Source organism: Sceloporus occidentalis, unplaced genomic scaffold (genome assembly GCF_023333645.1).
Source record: "Sceloporus occidentalis isolate IW3139 unplaced genomic scaffold, rSceOcc1.0.p SCAF_5, whole genome shotgun sequence".
NCBI lineage: Eukaryota > Metazoa > Chordata > Lepidosauria > Squamata > Phrynosomatidae > Sceloporus > Sceloporus occidentalis.
This window is the reverse complement of record NW_028316985.1, coordinates 28,962,791-28,983,193: the sequence shown is the minus strand read 5'-3', so window position 1 is coordinate 28,983,193 and position 20,403 is coordinate 28,962,791. Positions and strand designations below refer to the sequence as shown.

Below are 20,403 nucleotides of genomic sequence, written 5' to 3'. Positions count from 1 at the left end.
ACAATGCCTCCTTATTCTTAAGTATTTCCTAGGAGCTTGTGGCATTACCAAAGACTTTTCATTCCCACTCCCTGGACTGGTTAAAATTAAACCAGTATTAAACTAGTTTTTTCCAAAATGATACATATCTGTACTTGCCTATGTGTTTCTATTTTTTCGGAAGCAGTAAAGATGTCCACTACCAGTAAATATAACTATTTTTATTGGGACACAGATTCCACAGAGATCAAGTGAGGAAAAGAGGAATGTTGGTACTAAAACAAAATGAGCCCAATGTTTAACTAGTGTGTTATTGCTAAAGAACTTTACCACTTTAATTATACCTCCTGAAAAATCATTAAAAAAGGCTCAATGGAAATGGGTGAAAATCAATTTCTGAAAAGTTTTATAAGACTGAATGCGAACAACACACAATTAATGGAAGTGGGAAGGGAAAGGCAGGGAGGAAGTGAGACAAAAAAAGCCATACTATTTCAAGAAAGAGACTGGATGCAAACCCAAGAATATACAGCTACAAAAAGAATTTGAAATGGACACTTCCTGACTGAAGAATTCAAGGGCCAGTCAGCTGCATCCAAGGAAACTAAAAGAACTGGCAGATGTAATCTGAAAGCCCCTGTCTGTAATCTTGAAGAATTCTTGGAGGACGGGTGAGGTCACTGCAGACTGGAAGTCAGACTCAGTGGACATTAGAGCCATCTTCAGAAAGGAGGAAAAGACAGCTTAGACCTTTTACCAACAAGTCAATTTGACATCAATACCAGGAAGGGTTCCAGAAAAGACCATTAAATAGCTGGTCTATGAACACTTAAAGAATGTTGTGATTACTAAGATTCCACATGGGTTTCTCAAAACAAGTCATGCCAGACTAATCATGTCGCTTTTGAATGGAGTTATAAGCTTGATAGATTATCAAAATGCTGTTGATATAGTGTTTGTTGATTTCAGTAAAGCATACAACTGCAGACAAGCTAGTAAAATGTGGCCTAGATTGACCTAGTGTTAGTGGATTTGAAAACTGGTTAATAGCATTATTATTATTATTATTATTATTATTATTAAGCATTATTTATATAGCGCTGTAAATTTACACAGCACTGTACATATAATCTTTTTAATTAGATGGTTAAAACAAAAGAGTGCTCATTCATGGTTCCTCATAATCCTAAAGTGTCAAGAGGATTGCCACAGGGTTTTGTCTTGGCCTGGTGTTCAACATCTTTATAAAAACTTGGATGATAGACTAGGGGTGATGTGTATCTGATTTGGAAGGAGTGACTAATACCTCAGAAGAAAAAAAATCAGGGTTCAAATAGTCTCAATAGATTGGAAAACTATGCCAAAACTAACCAACGCATTTCAACAGGTAAAAATATAAGATTCTCTATTTAGGCAGGAAAAATCAGATACACAAATATGGGTGATACCTAGCTTGAGAGCACTGTATCTGAAAAGAATATGGGGTTTTAGAATACCACAAAATATTCATAAGTTAACAGCATGATGCAGCAGCAAAAAAGTGAACACAACTCAAGGTTGTATCAGCAGAACTAATATTCACATCAAGGAAAGTATCATTCTATTTTGCTTTGTTCAGGCATCACTTGCAATATTCTGGCTAGTTCTGGGAACCACAGAACAGTTCAAGATGGTTATTGACAAACCTGTGAAAGATGGTTCAGGAAGATTATTAGGTTTAGCCTAGAAAAGAGAAAATATGATAGCCATCCTCAAATATTTGAAAGGCTGTCACGTGAAAGATGGGGCAAGCTTGTTTTCTGCTGTTCTAGAAAGGAGCATCCAAACCACTAGATACAGATTACAACAAAGAAGATTCTGACCTAACGTTAGGAAGAACATCCAGATGGTAAGAGCTTTCAACCATGAAATGGATGACCTCAGAAGGTTGTTGATTCTCATTTGTTGAAATTTTTTACAGAAAAATTAAATAGCCTTTTGTCAGGGATGCTTTAGGTGTGGATTTCTGCACTGGCATGGGATTTGGTTCTTCCAGCTCTACAGCTCTGTAATTCTATGATCCTGTTTCCCACTGTAGTCAACTAGATATTCCAGCAGGCTCACAATCACAGCATGAAAACATTTGCTCACTGATGTTTGGCTCAAACAATTTAGATATTCAGTAGTACACTGCCTATGAACATATACTGTAAATTCCATTCAACTATGCTAATTTCTTTCTTTCTGTTCACATTCTGACTAACTGCTATTGATAGGTCTTCTCCTAACTTTTGTCACCTGAAAGGATTTCCTCACATTGCTTAAAGGTGGAGCTGGCCCAGCTACCAAACCTATGAAGATATAGGCTAGTCATGGGCCCTCTTTCTTTCTTCTCATGGGTAATGCCAATTGGCGAACAGACTTCCTAAAGCACAGCAGCAGAATGCCAGTCTGCCTTTCCACTTTTCATTAAGATTCCAATGCAAGTATGCCTGACCAGAAAAGAAGGCCTAATAAATGACTGCAAAAACAAGAGGGACAGGGATACAGTGTGTTGCTTCTCTGTGTGGCCAAATACCCCTAGATGCAGCTGTGTTTATGAATGTGTCATGAATATAAAAAAGAATAATTGCTCCAAAATAATACAGACCCCCAAATATCTAGTATTTTTACAATAAAATCTGTGATGGCTGAATCCCCAGCATGGAAAGATTTGTAATGGTAGGTCAGCTAATTGCAAATGAGTCAGTGACTTCTTTTTCCTTCCAGTGAAGAGACCATTGAGAGACAATATTTTTAAAGTCCGCCTTGGCCCCTGCCTGACTATTAATTCAACCAATGAAGCATCTATTCAGCCTTGTTGGAGTGTCCAAAGCTTCGCCATCTGCGCGGATGCCTGCCCAAGCTGCCTGAATCACCTTTCACACTTTGCATCCGGTTTAATGAAGAGTGCTTAAGCACGCTGATCTCAAAACAGTGGGGCCTAGTGATCTTTGCCAGATATAAAGACGACATTTGTTGGAGAGCCCTTGACAGGAAATTACCATTTTCTGGGTCAACTCACTTGCCACTACCACCATGCCATTGAAACTTGACAAGAAACACTAACTCCTTTAAGTTGAGGTGACTTTAAGCTGATTATTGTTAAGGCCCTTTCTCCCACCCCATACACACCAAAATTAAAATTAGCTCTGGTTTTTTTTCCTGTTATTATTTTAGAAAATACTATTTTAAGTATCTCCTCCACCCAATGAAGTTTGAGTTCCCTGAGAGTCTGCAGAAGAATAATCTCTTTCTTCTTGTTCTTCAGCTTGTTGGCTGATTATGCAAAGAGGTGAAAGGTGTCTCTGTTCAAACAGCAAAATATTTTCCTTATGAATGCAGCTCTAACTTTATGCTGATTTTATTTGCACTTGCTGCACTATAGGCCTCTCTAACGTACTTGAAAATATACTCATAAAATTCTCACTTTCATTGAGCTGTTAACATGTTTGTTCTGTTTTTAGGGGAAGAAAGTGCGAATGAGCTATTCTGGAAACTCCTCTAAAAGTAAAATTTATTCAGTAAAGATTTTAAAGCTACTACTGGACATATATAAATATTTATTCTTTATTTCTAATGTTTCTCTATTACTCATTTAATATAATTTGGGACCACTAAAAATTATTTTAAGTACCTCTCAAAACTCTAAACAGGGCTACAACCCAGATCTATTAAAATCACAGGAAATTAGTTTGATGCCTTCAATGTGATGTTGGGGTTATGCTGATCAGTATGATCAACAGGCTTACCTGGGTGTTGGCACATTAGTCTCCCCTCCATCTTATCCCTATAAGCAAATGTATAAGTGGTTTTTACCTTCAGTGCCACCAGAACACCCCCCCCCAAAAAAAAAAAAAAATTCGGGTGCTAGAGGATTGCTACCTTCTTCTTGACAAGAAAGAATGGGCAGGTTGACACAACAAAAATGTAACAGGTTAAGCTTTTCTCACTACTTACACTGGAACCAAGATATTTTTACCAGTTAAATTTCTGTCTGTAAGGTTGCTACTAAAAGTCCACAAGCAAAAAGGTGGCAATTCTAGTGTGTATGGCAGGCTTACATCTGATCACAGAGATCAGCAGGACCTAAAATAGAGCAGCTTTCTCCAGCCTGGTACCCACCATTCCTTATTATCATGTTGCCTGGGGATGGTGGAAGTTGCAGTTAAAACACTGGGTTGTGGAAAATTCACTCAGGGCATTTACAGAAGACAAGAAATAGAGTAAAAAAATTATTGCTAGCACCAGTCTTGCATTGAGGTGATTGGCAGTTATTATTGTTGTTGATAACTGCTTTCAAGTCAACCTCAACTTATGGCAACCCAATGAATGAGATATATTCAGGACACCCTAATCTCAACAGCACTGCTTAGGCCTTGGAAATTCAGAGCTGTGACTTCCTTCATTGAGTCTATCCATCTAGAATACAGTCTTCATCTTTTCCTACTGACTGCTACCTTATTAAGCATTATTGTCTTTTCTAGTGAGTCATGCTTTTCCATAATATGGCTGAACTATGGCAGCCTCAGTTTAGTAATTTTGGCTTCTAGGGAGAGTTTGGCCTTGATGTGCTCTTAGACCCTTTTACTGGTCTTTTTTTCAGTCCACGGTATCCATAGAACTCTTGTCCAGCATGACATTTTAAATGAGTTAATTTTCTTCCTGTCAGCTTTCTTAACCATCAAGCTCTTACAACCATACTTAGTGATGGGAAATACAATGGCATGGGCAATTCTAACTTTGGTTTCAGTGAGATATCTTCGCACTTTAGGATCTTGTTTAGTTCCTTCATAGCTGCCCTTCCAAGTCTTCTTTGGATTTCTTTACTGCAGTGACTGAGCTCTGGTATGGAAAAACTTTAAACTTTAACTATAACTATTAACTATTTAAATTTCTTCATTGTCTACCTTAAAGTTATTGTAAATCATCAGTGATCATTATTTTTGTTTTCTTAATGTTCAGCAACAAACTTGCCATAGCACTTTCCTACTTGACTTTCTTCAGTAATTGGTCCAGGTCTTTGGTATGTTCTGCTAGTAGTATGTCACCAGCATATATTAAATTATTGATGCCCCTTCCAGTTTTCACACCTCCTTCCTCTAGATTTAATCCTACTTTGTGCGTGATATTTTTGGTATACAAGATGAAACAATAGGGTGATAGAATACAGTCCTTTCCATTTGGAAACCACCCTGTTTCTCTGTATTCTAACAATAGCCTCTTGTCCTAAGTACTGTTTACACACCAGGACAGTCAAATGTTGTAGCACACCCATTTCTTTCAGAGCAATCCATGGGTTTTCATGATCTCTACAATCAAAGACTTTGCTGTAGTCTATAAAGCACAAGATGATTTTCTTTTTGAATTCTTTGGTGCACTCCATTATCCAATGTATGCTTGCAATGTGATCTGTAGTGCCTCTTCCTTTCCTGAACTCAGTTTGCCCATCTGGCATTTCTCACTCCATATATGGTAGAAGTCTTTGCTGTAGAATTTTGCTTGCATGGGAAATTGATGCAATGGTCCTGTGGTTACTGCAATATTTTTTGTCTCCATTTTGGGGATAGGATTACATATTGAGTATTTCTAATCTATAGGCCATTGTTTTGTTTTCCATATCATACTTATATACTTATCATACTTACATAAGATATGATAGTAATCTGCGTTCAGTGTGAGAAATATCATTGCCACATTCTATTCATTTTTTAAAGTAGTCTTCATAGGGACTACTCAGAGTCCAAGGTACACAACTGTGCTGCCTTCCTTTGCTTTGTAAATAGGCAAATTTTCTTGTCATCAATCCTGTAAAGCTGTTTTCTGATTCAATCTCAAACTAAAACTTGCCTGATTCAGTCTTAGAGTACTAACTGTTCACAGCTAGACATGGTTCACGTATATGTATAATACTGAAAGGAGAAGGTTTTATTTAATCTCCTGAGCTACAGGATCAACATGCAAGAAAAAGAACTGACCTGTGAAGAGCTTCTGTGATAAGCTGAGTAATGAAGTGGTGCAGAAATAGTGCTGTCATGTGGTAAAGATGGGTACTGGCTTTGTATTGGGTGTGGGTGCTGGTTTCCATAGCTACTATAGTTATAGCTCCCCGTATATCTAAAAAAATATAGAAGATATTTAGCAGTCATACGAAACCAAACCAAAAAAAACCACAATTATTCACTGACCATTTGGCTAAGATGCATGCATTGGATTTCTTCTACTGAGGAGTGTACATGTCATATCACACATACTGCCTCCAAAAGCTGTTTCTGTGCCCCAGAAAAACACACTGCCAAATTTGGGCAGCAATCCAGAAAAGTGCCATTTAAAGCCAGGATTTTGCTTGTTTTAAATAGTGATTTGCTGCTGAAATTCAAGGGTAAACCAGGAAACCACATTTTAAAAAAACTGTTTTCGATGATTTAAATGGCTTATAGGGGTTTGCCCCCACATCTCATTTAAATTAACAGTGCTAAAAGTGCAGCTTGTAGAACCATTGAAAAAGGCCTCCGCTGGGCTTAAAATGTGGCACAGTCTGGGGGTATTTGGGGCAAACAACATATCATTGTTTTCAAAGGTTGCATCACAGGTGCGGCCCTCCAAGGTCCCCCAGGGATTCTAGGCAAGAAACATGCTCAAGATAAATAAGAGTTTTCACACATACTATTTGCTGCCAAATTGTGATTGTTGGGAATGCTACCTTCAGTAAGTACCAGGGGAGCAAAATTGGCCTCTGGACTCACTGAAGTTGCCTACCTATATTTTGAAGCATCTCTTTTGCCCCCTTTCCCCTCAACCTTCTTGCAGCTGTCAAGTGAACCTCTCCATGACATGACTATAATCTGGAATAAAACTCATCATGCCTTTCCAATGACATTTGTGTTTCTTTAAGACACCCAAATGGCAGCTATCAGCGGACCATCCATATTCCACCTACCAGGAATGTCCCATGTGCCTATCACTGGTTCCATAAGGGCAATATTTAGGGAAAGGATACTAAACGTGATAGGCCTTTGGTGTAAAATGCATGGAACATGACTCCATGATTTCTATTATGAAGCCTGGAAAACTTTGTGGTGTACCATCCTATTGCATTGAATCCATCCAATATAATCTGATTTAGGAAGCTAAGCAGGGTCAGGACCTGGATAGTGCCTGGATGTAGCATCTCCAGGTAGGGCTAGGAAAGAATCTTTCCTGAAACCCTGGAGAACAATGGTTAGTCAGAGGGGCTTTCTGCACAGGCCAAAAGGCCTGTATTTCATGTGACTCATGTCATCCTGTTTTGATAACACAAGATCACGGGGTAAACAGCCCTTAACAAGAGTTAATCTGACCCTCACTTGGCAAAACCCAACTGTTTTGATGCCCCACATGCTCCTTACCTTCCCCATGCATTTCCACTAGCGAGCAGAGCCCTATTCCTGCACCTGCCATAGAAAGTGGGTGCCTGGGTGCACCCACATGGCCAGGCACCCCGTTTTTGTGTCAGGCAATATGACAGGGATCCGCTCTTTAGCAGAGATTGATGGGGAAAGTAAGGATCACATGCTGGTAGTGGGTCCCCAGGCCGGCATGGAGATGGGCCTGTAAATACCTGCCTGCCCCCACGCCAGCATGGGGATTGACCCAGCTTAACACAAGGGCCAGGAAAGCACAGGCCAAGCCCATGCTTTCCTGGCCTGTCTGCTCAGGACCAAAGTTGACAATACTAGACTACATGGACCAATGGTCTGAATCAGTATAAGGCAGCCTCTTATGTTTCTGTGTTGGGGGATTGTACTCTTTGGTCAGATCCATCTCTTCTATTTTGGTACTCAAAATGACATATAATGCTATAGTCCTGTGCATTAAGCCCAGTTCATAACAGTGGACTGCATAGGATTGCATTGGACTGATCTGTACATTTTGCTGAGATGGCAACTTCTGATGTACCTTGTACATGCCCCACAGAATTCCCCTGTTCAAAAATCTGTTCCAATATTTTATTTGGAAAGTACTTATAGTCTCTAAGACCTGTGCAAATACAGACAGACAGAAGACAAATCCCTTTCTGCAGACTTATAATTTAATCTATCACAATACAAAATTTCTGAATTTTTCAAAACTCTGTGAAACAAGAGTTTTGCAAAATGTACAGTCCATGCATTAAATTATGCTATGTCCATATGCCTTATTGGCTACTATCAGCTATTTGGCAAAATATTCTACATTTGGCAATTCTAATATTTTGTTTTGCTTTTTAAGCTCAGGGAATTCTATGCTTCTAGACAATCCACATTTGTACCTATTATACCAGGAAACCAATCTTGGATGTCAGGCACCTCTGTTTTTGTTAGTCAGTAATAATAAAAGATACAGTATCTGTAACAATGGCAACAATAATGAATGCAGTAAATGAGCAAGATAGTGAGTGACCTACCCATGTTCTTCTCTGTGGGGATAAACCGGTATCCTGTGTGCAACAGATGAAGGAGGTACATGAGGATTTCTCATACAAGGAAGTTGTTGAGAGTTTTCAGCAGGTGACCCAGCAGCTGTGGTTACAGTGTATGTGAGAGACCATGTGTAAGACTGCATGGCCCCTGTGTACAATGGAAAGATCCTGTTAGCTTTGAAATGTTTTGTGAATCTCCACCTTCACTAAAATGCAGAGAGGTAGCCTGCCTGCACATGTTTTGGCGGTGGTGCAGGAATGCCACCTCCATTCCTGACTGTCAAGTAAGCCTGGCCCCAGACACTTTTCTGCCTGAGTTTAAGGACAAATTGATGCCCATTCAGCTCCCATTCCACTTACAAAAGCCAAACAGACTTGTAGATAAAAGTTACTTATAACATCAGTAGGCAAAGAAATAGCTTCCTTCCTCACACCTAAATCAGCAGATTTGGCCAGGAACAGCCAGGGCTTTGGCATCCTCTGTCCCCCAGCATCTGCTGCTTAAATCAGCCACTACATTCTGTCTAACAGTAGTGCCTCTTCCAAAGGATCTGCTCTTAAAAGTTCATAGACTTGTTGTCATTAATTAGTAGACAGGGATGGTGAGGGGTTTCTACCTTACGTTTCTGAATTTAGCTGCCTAATGCGGCTTACTATGGCAATTCCAATAAAATACAATATAATGACTATCAAAATACACTGATAAGCTAGTAAATTCTGTTCCTGAATTAGGAAGCCTTTCACACCGAACAGTTATAGTTCTATGATTGAATAAACAAACAAACAAACAAACAAACTTTATCTGCCATGGTTCCATTCTATGGAATTTTGGGGTTTGGTGAGGTGCTAGAGCTCTTTGGCTGTGAATTCTAAATACCCATCCCTAAACTGCAAATCCCAGGATACCATAGGATGAAATCATGCCATTAACGTGGAATTGTAACATTATACTTGGATAGTGTGAAAGGGCTGCTGATAAAAATGGCAGTCAACTCAATTAAAAGCAGGGGTCAGTCTCAGGAAATCAAAATGAGTGTGGCAGGCTTATAACATCTTTGCTTCCTGGCAAAAAGCAATGAAGGAGCTACATAGACTTCTACAGAGTTCCAGAGTTTGGGTGCAATCCCTGACACTTACACTAGGTACACTGCGGCTGAACTTTTCAAATCTGCATCAGCCTGAAGCTACTGGTTAAACTGTCAGATCACTGGTATTTTTTAAAAAAATAATGAACTACCACTGCAATGCCATCGTCAAGAGTGTTTGGCTAGTGCTTGGGAGATCTAAGATTTAAGTCTTCTTTAAGCAGTGAAACTCACTGAATGACTGTCTCAGCCCAACTTATCTCACAGGGTTGTTTTGAGGAGGAGAGCCATTTATGGCACCATGAGCTCACTGATAGAAAAACAACAGGTGTAAGTGTGACTAGCAAACAAATAAAACTGATAGACAAGATATATAATGGAAGATGTGTTCAAAATAGAAATCTGTTTATTAACGGTGATAATCTTTCTATTCATCAGCACACTGGGAATCATGAAATTAAACAGTGATTTGTCAGTACATGTTTCCTAACCATTTTTATTTGGGGATGAATCTCATAAATTCTAGCAGCACTTTCTGCAAGTGTGCTTTTACAGCTCGCCTTGTAATGTACATCTATCATGCTTCCTATCTACTAACAAGAATGCAGCCTATAAGCAGACAGCAAAATTATCAGTTATCCATTGGTAAAGTTTTATGGCTCCTGTAAATGAGCCCTGATGCTTCAAAGCACAACCATGCTAGCAAATAAGTAATCAGGTCCCTTTAGACAGCATGGAGAAAGACAACCATATAGCCATCGCTATTGTTACAGTATTGGTGTAATCATTAATAGAACCTTTGTGATTTAAAAAAGAATGAAGGGCTAATTTTCACTTTTGAGAACACAGTGTTTTAACAAAAAGGATTTAAAGAAAAATGTGGCTGGGTCTTGCCAGATGTTTTATTGCAGAGCAATTCATAGGTAGCGCACTTCTATAGAGTGTGCTGTTATGTAAAACTCAATTATTTAACTACTTTTTTGTTTTTTTACTACTAAGATCTATAGACATTGTAATTTGGAAAGCTCAAGAGTTAATGTATATAGTTAAATATTGCTGACAAGAGGCAGTGTTTGAAGAAAAGCTAAAACAAGGGAACAGCAAGCAGGAGTTGAATCTGTTGCATCTCAGTGTTATACAGAGGTATTGCAAGTTTAAAATTTACCTAGAATAATATTAATAATGATAACATTACACCATTCTGGGATCCCATAATATAGTGCAAGATTGTTAGTTCCAACTAGAGCTGATCCATTAAATCAGTTAAACATATGTGTTGACTTACAAACTTTCCATTGGTTTAGTAGGTCTACTCTAGTTGGCACTAACAATTGGATTTAGCTCATAATTCTCTCAAGTGTTCAGAACACTTCTGATATATTCTTTCAATACATGAAGTCTGGTTGAGCTGAGTCAGATCATTGGTCCATTTCACATAATACTGTCTTAACAATGGCTCTTCAAATTATTTGGCTCAAGGGCAGGTGGGAAAGAAATGTACCGTGCTGCAATCCATTGAATGGTGTGCATGCGCCGGGCCACCGCAAGCATGAGCCCCAACCTAATGAATGGGGCTTGAGCTTACACGGTATTTGCCTTACGTGGGGGTGGTGGTTCCGGAACGGATCCTCATGTAAGGCCAAGGCTCCACTGTATTCATATTACATGTTAACTGCAATTTTACGTAATTTACACTTCCTGAACCAGCATAGGAACTGAAATTTTGTTCTGGTACATGCACTTTTCTGAATTTTATAATTCTCCTGCAAAAAAAGGGCACAAAAATTTGTACCGTATATACTTGGCTATAAGTCGAGAAATTTATGCCCCAAAATGGACTCCAAAATTGTGAGTTGACCTATATATGGGGCAATATGGTAATACTGCTTATAAAGTTCCTAAAAGACATGCCCATCCTTCCTTCATAGCCAGAGATCTTTAAACAGCACGCTCTCTCCTCTATATATCTGTGTGTGTGTGTGTGTGTGTGTGTGTGTGTGTGTGTGTGTGTCTGTGTCTGTGTGTTATCCCTCAGCCTTCCCTCACAGCCAGAGCCAACAAACAGTTGCTGAGGCAAGGGAGAGAAAGAAAGAGGGAGAGTTTGCCTCTCTGAGTCCCTGTGCTCTCTCTCTCTCTCTCTCTCTCTGTGTGTGTGTGTGTGTGTGTCTTATCCCTTAGTCTTCTTTCATAGCCAGAGCTAACAAACAGCTGGTGAGGCAAGGGGGAGAGAGAGTATGCCGAGACTTGTATCTTGTTTTGCAAGTCATGGGCTATGGAAATCTTCGGGGTAAAGGAAAGAGAGACACTAGATGGGTTTGTACCCATTATGCAAGCCATGATCCTTGGAAATGTGTATGCAGAGGTTTGTTTCCCCATTTTCCATGCCGAGACTGTGACCCTTGAGAGAGGTCCAGAGAGGGAGAAGGAGGGAGAGAAGTGGTGCTTTGTTTCCCTCTTTAGATCTTTTGTAACATGTCCCAGTGTTTGACCCTTGACTTATGCATGGGTCATATCAAAATCCATGATTTTGGCCCCCAAAACTGCCCTCGACTTATACATGAGGTCGACTTTTACATGAATATATATGGTATATTGGAAGAAAAGGTGCATACAAGTATGACTATTAGAGAAAATAACCACAAAATGCATTATATTATGGAAATTGCTTGCAAAAACGTCCAAACCAGATTCAGCTGTGTACAGATATGCAGGTAGAGAGACATGTGCACATGAAAACGTGTACAGATTTTGTGCAGAATTTTTTTTTAAATCACAAACTGAAACAGAAAATGGACAAAACAGTTGAAAGAACAACAAATTGAAAGAGACCAAAACTATACAGGACGTCAGGCATTCTAGAAAGTGTGTCTGCCATGTTTCCTGCTGCTGCATTTCATTGCTCTTTCTGTGCATTATTTTGAAATGAAAAAACAAAACAAAAGAAAACCCCTCCAGCCACATTGTACAACTAAGGAACTACGGTACGCAGGGGTAGAAAAAAATATTTGTGTTGATTCATTTTCAGGTTGGAAAACAGGTTTTCCAAAATCCAGATTAATAGGCTAGTGAGAATTATGCAGTTTTCTCCTGCTATTTGAAAATTTTGCAATGTTGAGGAGGAGTTATTCTGCAGAGAAAAGCATGTAAAACACAGGGCTTTATTTTAATTTTTTTGCATTCTTCTGATCAGAAAATAGGTTTTCTGTGCAGAAAGCAATCCCGTCCAGTTTTAGATGGATAGTATTCTTTAAGAAGTGTGTAAACAACCAGTCACCCTTAACTTTACCAACCTGTTGTAGCTGCAATGCCAACATACTCTGGGGACTGATTGCTTACAGGTGAGGGTGCAGGTGGCACATCCCCAGAGGTGGCAGATTTAGCTGGAGAGAAAGGCACTGGGAAGGGACTTGGAGGAACAGGTTCTGCCAATGTTATCTCTTCACGTACTTCTACTGAAAAAAACAGAAAAGAAGGAGGGAAATGCTAAAATAACATGCTAGGGTTCCCTTCCCCAAGCTTGTTCTATTGCATTCCCTTCCTTAACATGGCACACAATTTCAATAGCAATGTCTAAATTACTAAACTTTTTTCTTCATAGAGAAAAGGAGAGATGAATTTGTTTCAGGGTCTCTCACCCTAGAAATCTGTGAATTAATGAATGATACATCCTTTGAGCATGTGCAGAGTGCCTCACCACGCAGTAAGCACAGTCTGTACTGTCCACATACACTGAAAAATACAAATTTACACAACATCAAATAGAATGTATGTGCATATGTGTGTGTATGTATGTAGACAACTGGGTTTTAACTTTCAAGCACTCAAAAACACCTTTGTTGTGCCTGTCCAATAGCTATTCCAATAGGAACAATATTACTTATCATCATCCTGTAACTCACAGTAACCTTTGGAATGATCTATTGCCCTAGTTCTCTACTTGATGAATTTAAACATGAAAACTACCTGTTGATACAATGTTCATAATCAATATTGTAGTATTTCTGTCTTGTTTTTCTTGTTCACTTATTTTTTGTGTTTTTGTAGTTTCAGTTGTTCTGTTGTTTTCATTCAACAAAATGTAATCATAATTTTGTATGCTTTAGGGAGCATACAACTCCCTTGTTGCGACAGTTCCATTGGCTACTAGTCCGTTTCCAGGCACAATCCAAAGTGCTGGTTTTGACCTATAAAACCCTATATGGCTTGGGTCCAGGTTATCTGAAGGACCTTATCTCCCTGTATGAGCCCACTAGAGCAGGGGTAGGCAACCCTTTTGAGCCGGGGGCCGGGTTGCTGTCCCTCAGACAACTGGGGGGCCGAAGCCAAAAAATAAATAATTAAATATTTTTTTAAAAATTAAATAAATAAATAAACCGGGATAAATGTAGGACAAAATTTTCAAATGGAGGGCACTTTTTAAATAAAAAATGGAGGACACGTGAAAAAAATTGCTGATTTTTAAAAAAACGTTAAGATAAATGCATGTTTCTGAGGCTTCTATAGACAATTGCCCCACCATGCCCCTCGCGCGAGACACCAAAGGCCCCGGCAGCAATTGGCGGCAGGACCGGGCTGGGGCCGGTCCCAAGGCCTTGCGGGGCCGCATGCGGCCCGCGGGCCGCAGGTTGCCTTCCCCTGCACTAGAGTCTTGAGATCATCTGGGGAGGCCTTTCTCTCTGTCCCACCACCCTCTCAGGCATGTTTGGTGGGAACAAGAGAGAGGGCCTTCTCAGTGGCTGCTCCCAAGCTTTGGAACTCTCTCCCTAGAAAGGCCAGGATGGCGCCATCCCTTCTGTCCTTCCAGTGCCAGGTAAAGATGTTTTTGCGCAGTCAGGCCTTTTAAGATGATAAGGACTGGGTTTTAAATGTTGTGCAATATAAATTTTAAAGTTTGTATTTTTAACATGTTACATTGTAATTTATAACTGTTTTAACTCTTAAAATCGTTGAATTGTTTTTTAAAATTTTATGTTTAAATATTTTAATGTTGTTGTACTGTTTTTTAAATTGTATTGTTTTATATTTGTTGTTCGCTGCTTTGAGTCCTTATATTGGGAGAAAGGCAGGATATAAGATAATAATAATAATAATAATAATAATAATAATAATAATTTTAATAAAGTTTTTTTAAAAAACAACAACCATGTACCCAGACAGTGCACAGTTTAACAGATTAATCTGAGACAGCACCATGGGGACTCCTTCCCTGCCTTATAGACAATGACAGTATGGAAGAAAAAACGAACTGTCTAACTGGAATTCTGTATGTTCTGAGCAAGGTTCTGCCCATATTTTTACTCACTGCCATCACAAAATAGATGTGAAATACAGAGACATAGCCATGTTAAGAATATTAGTATGCCAAGGGATCTTGTAGCACCTTTGAGACTGAGTGGAATAAGTTGTGGCATAATGCTACACCTTCTTTTGCTCCGTTAGTCTCAAAGATGCTACAAGATCCCTTTGCATATATATGAAATAATAATAGCTCCCTGCAAGTGATCATGTGCACAGATTTGCTCACCAATCTTAGGTTATGATTTATACAGAAGAAGTGCTACAAAGAAAGTGCATATCTCTGTAAGCTTTCAATATATGAAGTTGCCTTATGCTGCAGGAGAACCTTGGTTCATGCCCAGCTTAGTACTGCCAACTTCACCCTTCCACAACTAAATGACTTCGCACTGTGCTAGACTACAGTTACCATTACTGCCAGCCAGTTCAGTTACTTAGGTCTGATGGAGCTTAAGCCCAGCACATCAGAAGGGTGCTGAGCCTGACATCAGATATAGACTGAGGACCAAATATTTAAATAAATGAATAAGCAAATGTGCTGGCCCATTCATGTATTAATATTAGTAGGCCTTCATTTGGCCTAAGCTAGTGTATAGATGGCAAACTAATATCATCATGTAAAGATACACATGCAAAGTACATTCAGTATATTATTTACAATTTTTTACAATATAAATTATTTACAATAATTTTAACTTGATAATATCCAAGTTTAATTTGGTTCTTGCCTTGTTTAATACATATAAAATTAGGCCTCTAAAGGGCAATAGGGGGGGAGGTCTGTTTCAAAAACAATAGATAAATCTTAAGTGGGAAAGTTGGGTTGAAAACTAAACCCAAAGCTTGGAATAGTTACTTTTTTGAACAAAAACTGTCAGAAAACCAACTTACCATAGCTAGTGATCCAAAAAATTAGCTTTCCCAGTCTCTTGGTATAGTTCATGCTATTTGGACTTAAATCTAACTTGTACTCCCAACTAGAGTTGACCCATCAAATCAATGGCAAATAGATAAATTAGTATCTGCAGACATTACCTTGATTCAATGAGTCTATCTATACTCTAGCTGGCACTGTTAACTGGATTTAAGCTTTAAAACAGGAAGCCTCTGCCTTTCGATACCCCATTATCTGACCACTCACTTTTTTGATACTTGCTTATTAAGGACAAGTTCCATTAATCAGATAAGGAATTCACTTTTCTGTCATGAAGGTGCTGCTTGTATAGCATGCTGGGGGGGGGGGGGGGATGCAACAAGCCCACTGAGAGACTTTGCAAGCCGCACCAAGCAACCCCAAGCAAGCCACCATAATTCCCTTGTGTTCTCTACATGGGTCCTGCTTTTCGACCAACTCTGGTTTCTGACAGTGCTGCAGTCCCTAATCCATCAGCTAAGTGGGGGATTCCTGTATTCTTAAAATCTGAACCCAGTACCTCAATAGTTTCAGGCATGGCCACCTTATGCTACATTTTCCCCAAGCTAGTAGTGGGCATGCAGGTGTAAGTGACCATTTATAAAATAACTACAAGCAAGCATATTACCTGTTCCCCCTTCTCCTTTCATTGCCCGCATCAGTTCATTAGCTCTCTCTTGACAATGGAGGGATTCTAATAGGTACAATACGTAGTCATCAAACATCAGGTGAATAAGGTGAAAAGATCCTAAAGATAAAATAATGCAAAAAAAAAAAATAAATTAATAAAACTGTGTTTTTCTTCAATCCTATTGGCTCTATGGAGATTATCACACCAGCCCCTTTCTTGCTTCTTTCCTGCTGCAAAAATAAAAGGGCAAAATATTGATTGAGGAGCAGCCACCACTGCACTTCTTTCCTTTGTGCAATAGGGCTGCTGCCCCCATCGTGCTCACTTCTTGTCCTCTCCCTTAACCCTGCCCTCCCTCTCTTATGTCTTACCCAGCATGCCTTTTGGTATTTTTTTCCAGTTTTTTGCACGATTCCGGGATGGGACAGGAATGGGGCAGCTATGGGAGGAAAGTGGCATCATGCGATCAGCATCACCAATGCCACTTCCCTCTGAATGAAATTGCAGTTTAAAAAACGTGTGTGATAATCCCCCAAGAAGTCTTGCTAATGCTCACTGTATCATAAGTTAAATGCTGAAAGAACCCCTACTGTCCCATGGTCCTAAGGTTTTTTAGATCCTAAAACACTGTGATTCTGTGACTGACCTAAGGGATTAAGCCCCACTGCAGTCATGGAGATTTATATTCCAGGAGACCTAACTGGAGTCAAACTAGAGGTAGTAGGATATTGTTTTGTTTTTGCAGCAGGATTTATATAGCTAGAATTAATTTCTGGCCCATTATGTCTTGGTCTCTGGGCTGCAGTCCACAAGAAAATTGTCCTAATGAGAATGACCTTTACAGCAATTTTTCTATACAGGAAATTTCAGGCAAGAGTTAATGGCCATGTTTTTCAGGCTGATTAAATTGGTTGGTCACTGAAACCTTCTGCTGTATATCAGCTGACAAAGATCTGAGGCAAATGAAAAGAGGTGATGTTATTTGATTTCCATCAGAAGATGGATTTCTGCTTTAGGATTGTATTTTGCTATGACTGGTTTTAAATCAGGTTAAGTATAACAAAGTTTTTTTTACTTTTACCTCCCTATATTTATATGCAGGGAAAATACACAATGTCAAAGTCCAGAAGCAGTCCTACCATTGAGCAAAGTGAAATGATAGTGGGGGCACAAAAAATAGCTATACTGTCAAGTTACTTCTAGGGAAATTCTATACACAATGAATTAAAAGCTAAAAATCCTTTCTTATTTTCTTGTCATTGTGTTTAGGATTCTTACGTCCTTGGCTTATTCCACGGCTTGAAAAATTTACTTTTTTGGACAAGAACAGATAGAATTCCTCCATCAGCCAGTTCCACAGGCATTGCAATTCAAAAAGTATTTTAAATCTCTGTTATTAATATTACAGTACATGGGTAACCACTGAAATTTAATCCCTCATATCCAGTACTTTCCAACATATTTTGCTATCTGAGGTAGAGCCTAAATGGACCCTACCTGGTTAACATCTTGTGCACCAATCTCCTGTCATGCTGCCACCTAAAGTAGGTTACTTTTCCTTGCAAGGCTAGTCCTCCCCTGTACCACCTCCACCTGAGCAACATGACAGATGCCTCTCTCTCTCTCTCTCTCTCTCTCTCTAAATATATACATATATATAATAGGTACTAGAACTATTATTTATGACACTATACTACTCGTGCAAAGTCCTATTGCAACATACAAAATTTGCATGCACACTTATGAGTCTGTTCACATTACACATTGATAGCACTATGATTCTATTTTAACTGCTGTGGTTCCATCTTATGGAATCCTTGGATTTTCAGTTCAGAATTCTTACCCAAAGCAAACTCTAGTGCCTCACCAGACTACAAATTCCAGGATTCAACAAGATGCAGCCACCGCAGTAAAAATAGAATTGTGGTGCTATAACTGTGTAGTGCAAAAAGAGTCATAGATAAGAACTCTCCAGTACAACTCACCGTCCTCTGATTACCTTCATGAGGCTTAAGAATGCAAGATTTTAACAAGAACTGTGAGTTCTATGTAGTGTGTACATCTAATATACCAAGGCAATAAGCCTATTTACTATTAAACCAGTTTCTCTTATGTAGCTAAGTTGTTCTTGCTATAACAAGATATAAAGTGAAAGTACCAAAACTGGGGGCACTGTGCAGAGTCATATCCCGAATAACTCTTGTGCCAAAACAGGACCACATCAAGAGGAATTGTTGAGCTACTTTCTTCAAAGAGCCTTGTCTCTTAGCAGCTACCTGTCAAGAAAAAGAACAGATGTGATGCAGATGCATCTTCATTGTATATTGTCTTCTTTGTTAGAAAATTAAGTCCAATTATAACTGCATATGAATTGTATGTTTATAGTAAGATGTTGGTGTCTACAAGTCTGCCTCCTGGTCTTGAACTGTGTTACTTGTTGTGGGTTGGAAGTGGGAAGAAGGTTGTATGTTGCAGGGACCTGTAGTTCTTGTTGGAAGAGAACTCCACAATGTTCCTACCTTCCTGGAACTGTACAGAAGAGTAAGACCTCCTTTTCCTGCCTTAGTGAGTAATCAGTGCCTCTGTTAACATCAACAATCATTACACCAATCCCCATGCTCATCTCATTGCAAGCCAAAACAAGTACATGTCACATTGTGGAAATGGGAAATGGCTATGCTTCTCGGGTTTGGAAAGAAAGAGTAAAAAAACAATGGGCTAAATTCAACATTACTCTTACCCAGAGTAGGCCCATTGAAATCAGTGGGACTTAAATTAATTATGTCTAATAGTTATCTAATAGTTATCTGCCGATTCCAAGATCCCCCACAGATACCAAAATCCATTGATGTTCAAGTCCTGTTACATACAATAGTGTAGTAAAATGATGTCCCTTATATAAAATGGCAAAACCAAGGTTTGCTTTTTGGAAAACATTTTTTTGGAGGGGGGATATTTTCACACTGTGGGTGGTTGAATCTGTGGATGCAAAATCTATGCATATGGATGGCTGACTGTAAGTCAAATTCATTTCAACATATCTGCTCTGGGTAGGATGAATGTTAGATATCCGTTATGTCTATGTATTTGTATACATTCCAGCTATTTGGTGCAAATTATACTTGTGCAATAGCTAAAATTCAGCTTTTGCTGGCTAACTATTTCATCATATCTATTCACACTGTAGCCTAAAATGGCACACTCCCACACACCATTTTTTGGCATTCAGTATAAGGCACTCTATAACACAGAGAGCAGTGATAGAGGCAGTAGCCGTTTCCCTGTGAAATCCTTGCCAACTCCCCCATTTATGGCTGACTAAACTGGAGGCAGCATTCTAGTGTGCAAGGCTAGAAGAAAGCCGAAGCCCAGAGGAATTCATTCAAGGGAAGAAGGCACCACGTCATAAACTTCAGAATTTGAATGAAGCAGATTATTAGCTTGTTTAACAACCATGGCCACATTAACAATGGAACAACTGGAGCTTGTTGCAAGAGCCACTGCCTAAACAAGGATCTTCCAGCATGTCATTTCTGTGCAGACTGACCAGCACATTTTCCCCCAAGTCATTTTTAACCTTATTTTCCAGACAGTCTTCAAATTGTTTTTAAGTTGCACATACCACAGAAAACTAATTAACTAATTAAACTAATTATATTCCCACTGGGACAGGAGAGAAACATTATCATCCACTGAAATCTCACTGAAAGAAACAAGAGTTTACTGTGATAAACTTGGAAATGCCTAAATCCAATTGCTAGTCCAAATAAGAACAGTCTCATTGAATTAATGTCTGAATGGCAAATCACAACATTTACACAACAGTCCAATGAGTCAGTGGGTCAGCTCTAGTTAGGACTTGCAATTGGATTTAGGTCTTAACAGTATCACTCCCAGAAGTCTCCAACTGAGTCGACTGAGGGATTCTGAGAGTTCTAATTTAAAAAGCAACAACGAACAAACCTTGTGCAAGCCCTACATCTGAATATGACTCTGTTGTGCTGGATTGAGTCCCATGGAAGAACATCAGGAGCTTATCTCA

The 20,403-nt window shown here is 39.2% G+C and overlaps 1 protein-coding gene across 1 annotated transcript in view; it reads right to left on the bottom strand.

Annotated features, from left to right (window-relative positions):
- RFX4 (regulatory factor X4) overlaps positions 1–20,403 on the bottom strand; it is a 100,506-nt gene that overhangs the window by 864 nt on the left and 79,239 nt on the right. Inside the window, exons 13-17 of the mRNA XM_089528037.1 lie at positions 18,520–18,637; positions 16,359–16,478; positions 12,813–12,974; positions 8,423–8,585; positions 5,976–6,114 (exon numbers count right to left, since the gene is read on the bottom strand). Of these exons, the coding sequence (XP_089384163.1) occupies positions 5,976–6,114; positions 8,423–8,585; positions 12,813–12,974; positions 16,359–16,478; positions 18,520–18,637 (702 nt within the window). The remainder of the gene's footprint in view (positions 1–5,975; positions 6,115–8,422; positions 8,586–12,812; positions 12,975–16,358; positions 16,479–18,519; positions 18,638–20,403) is intronic.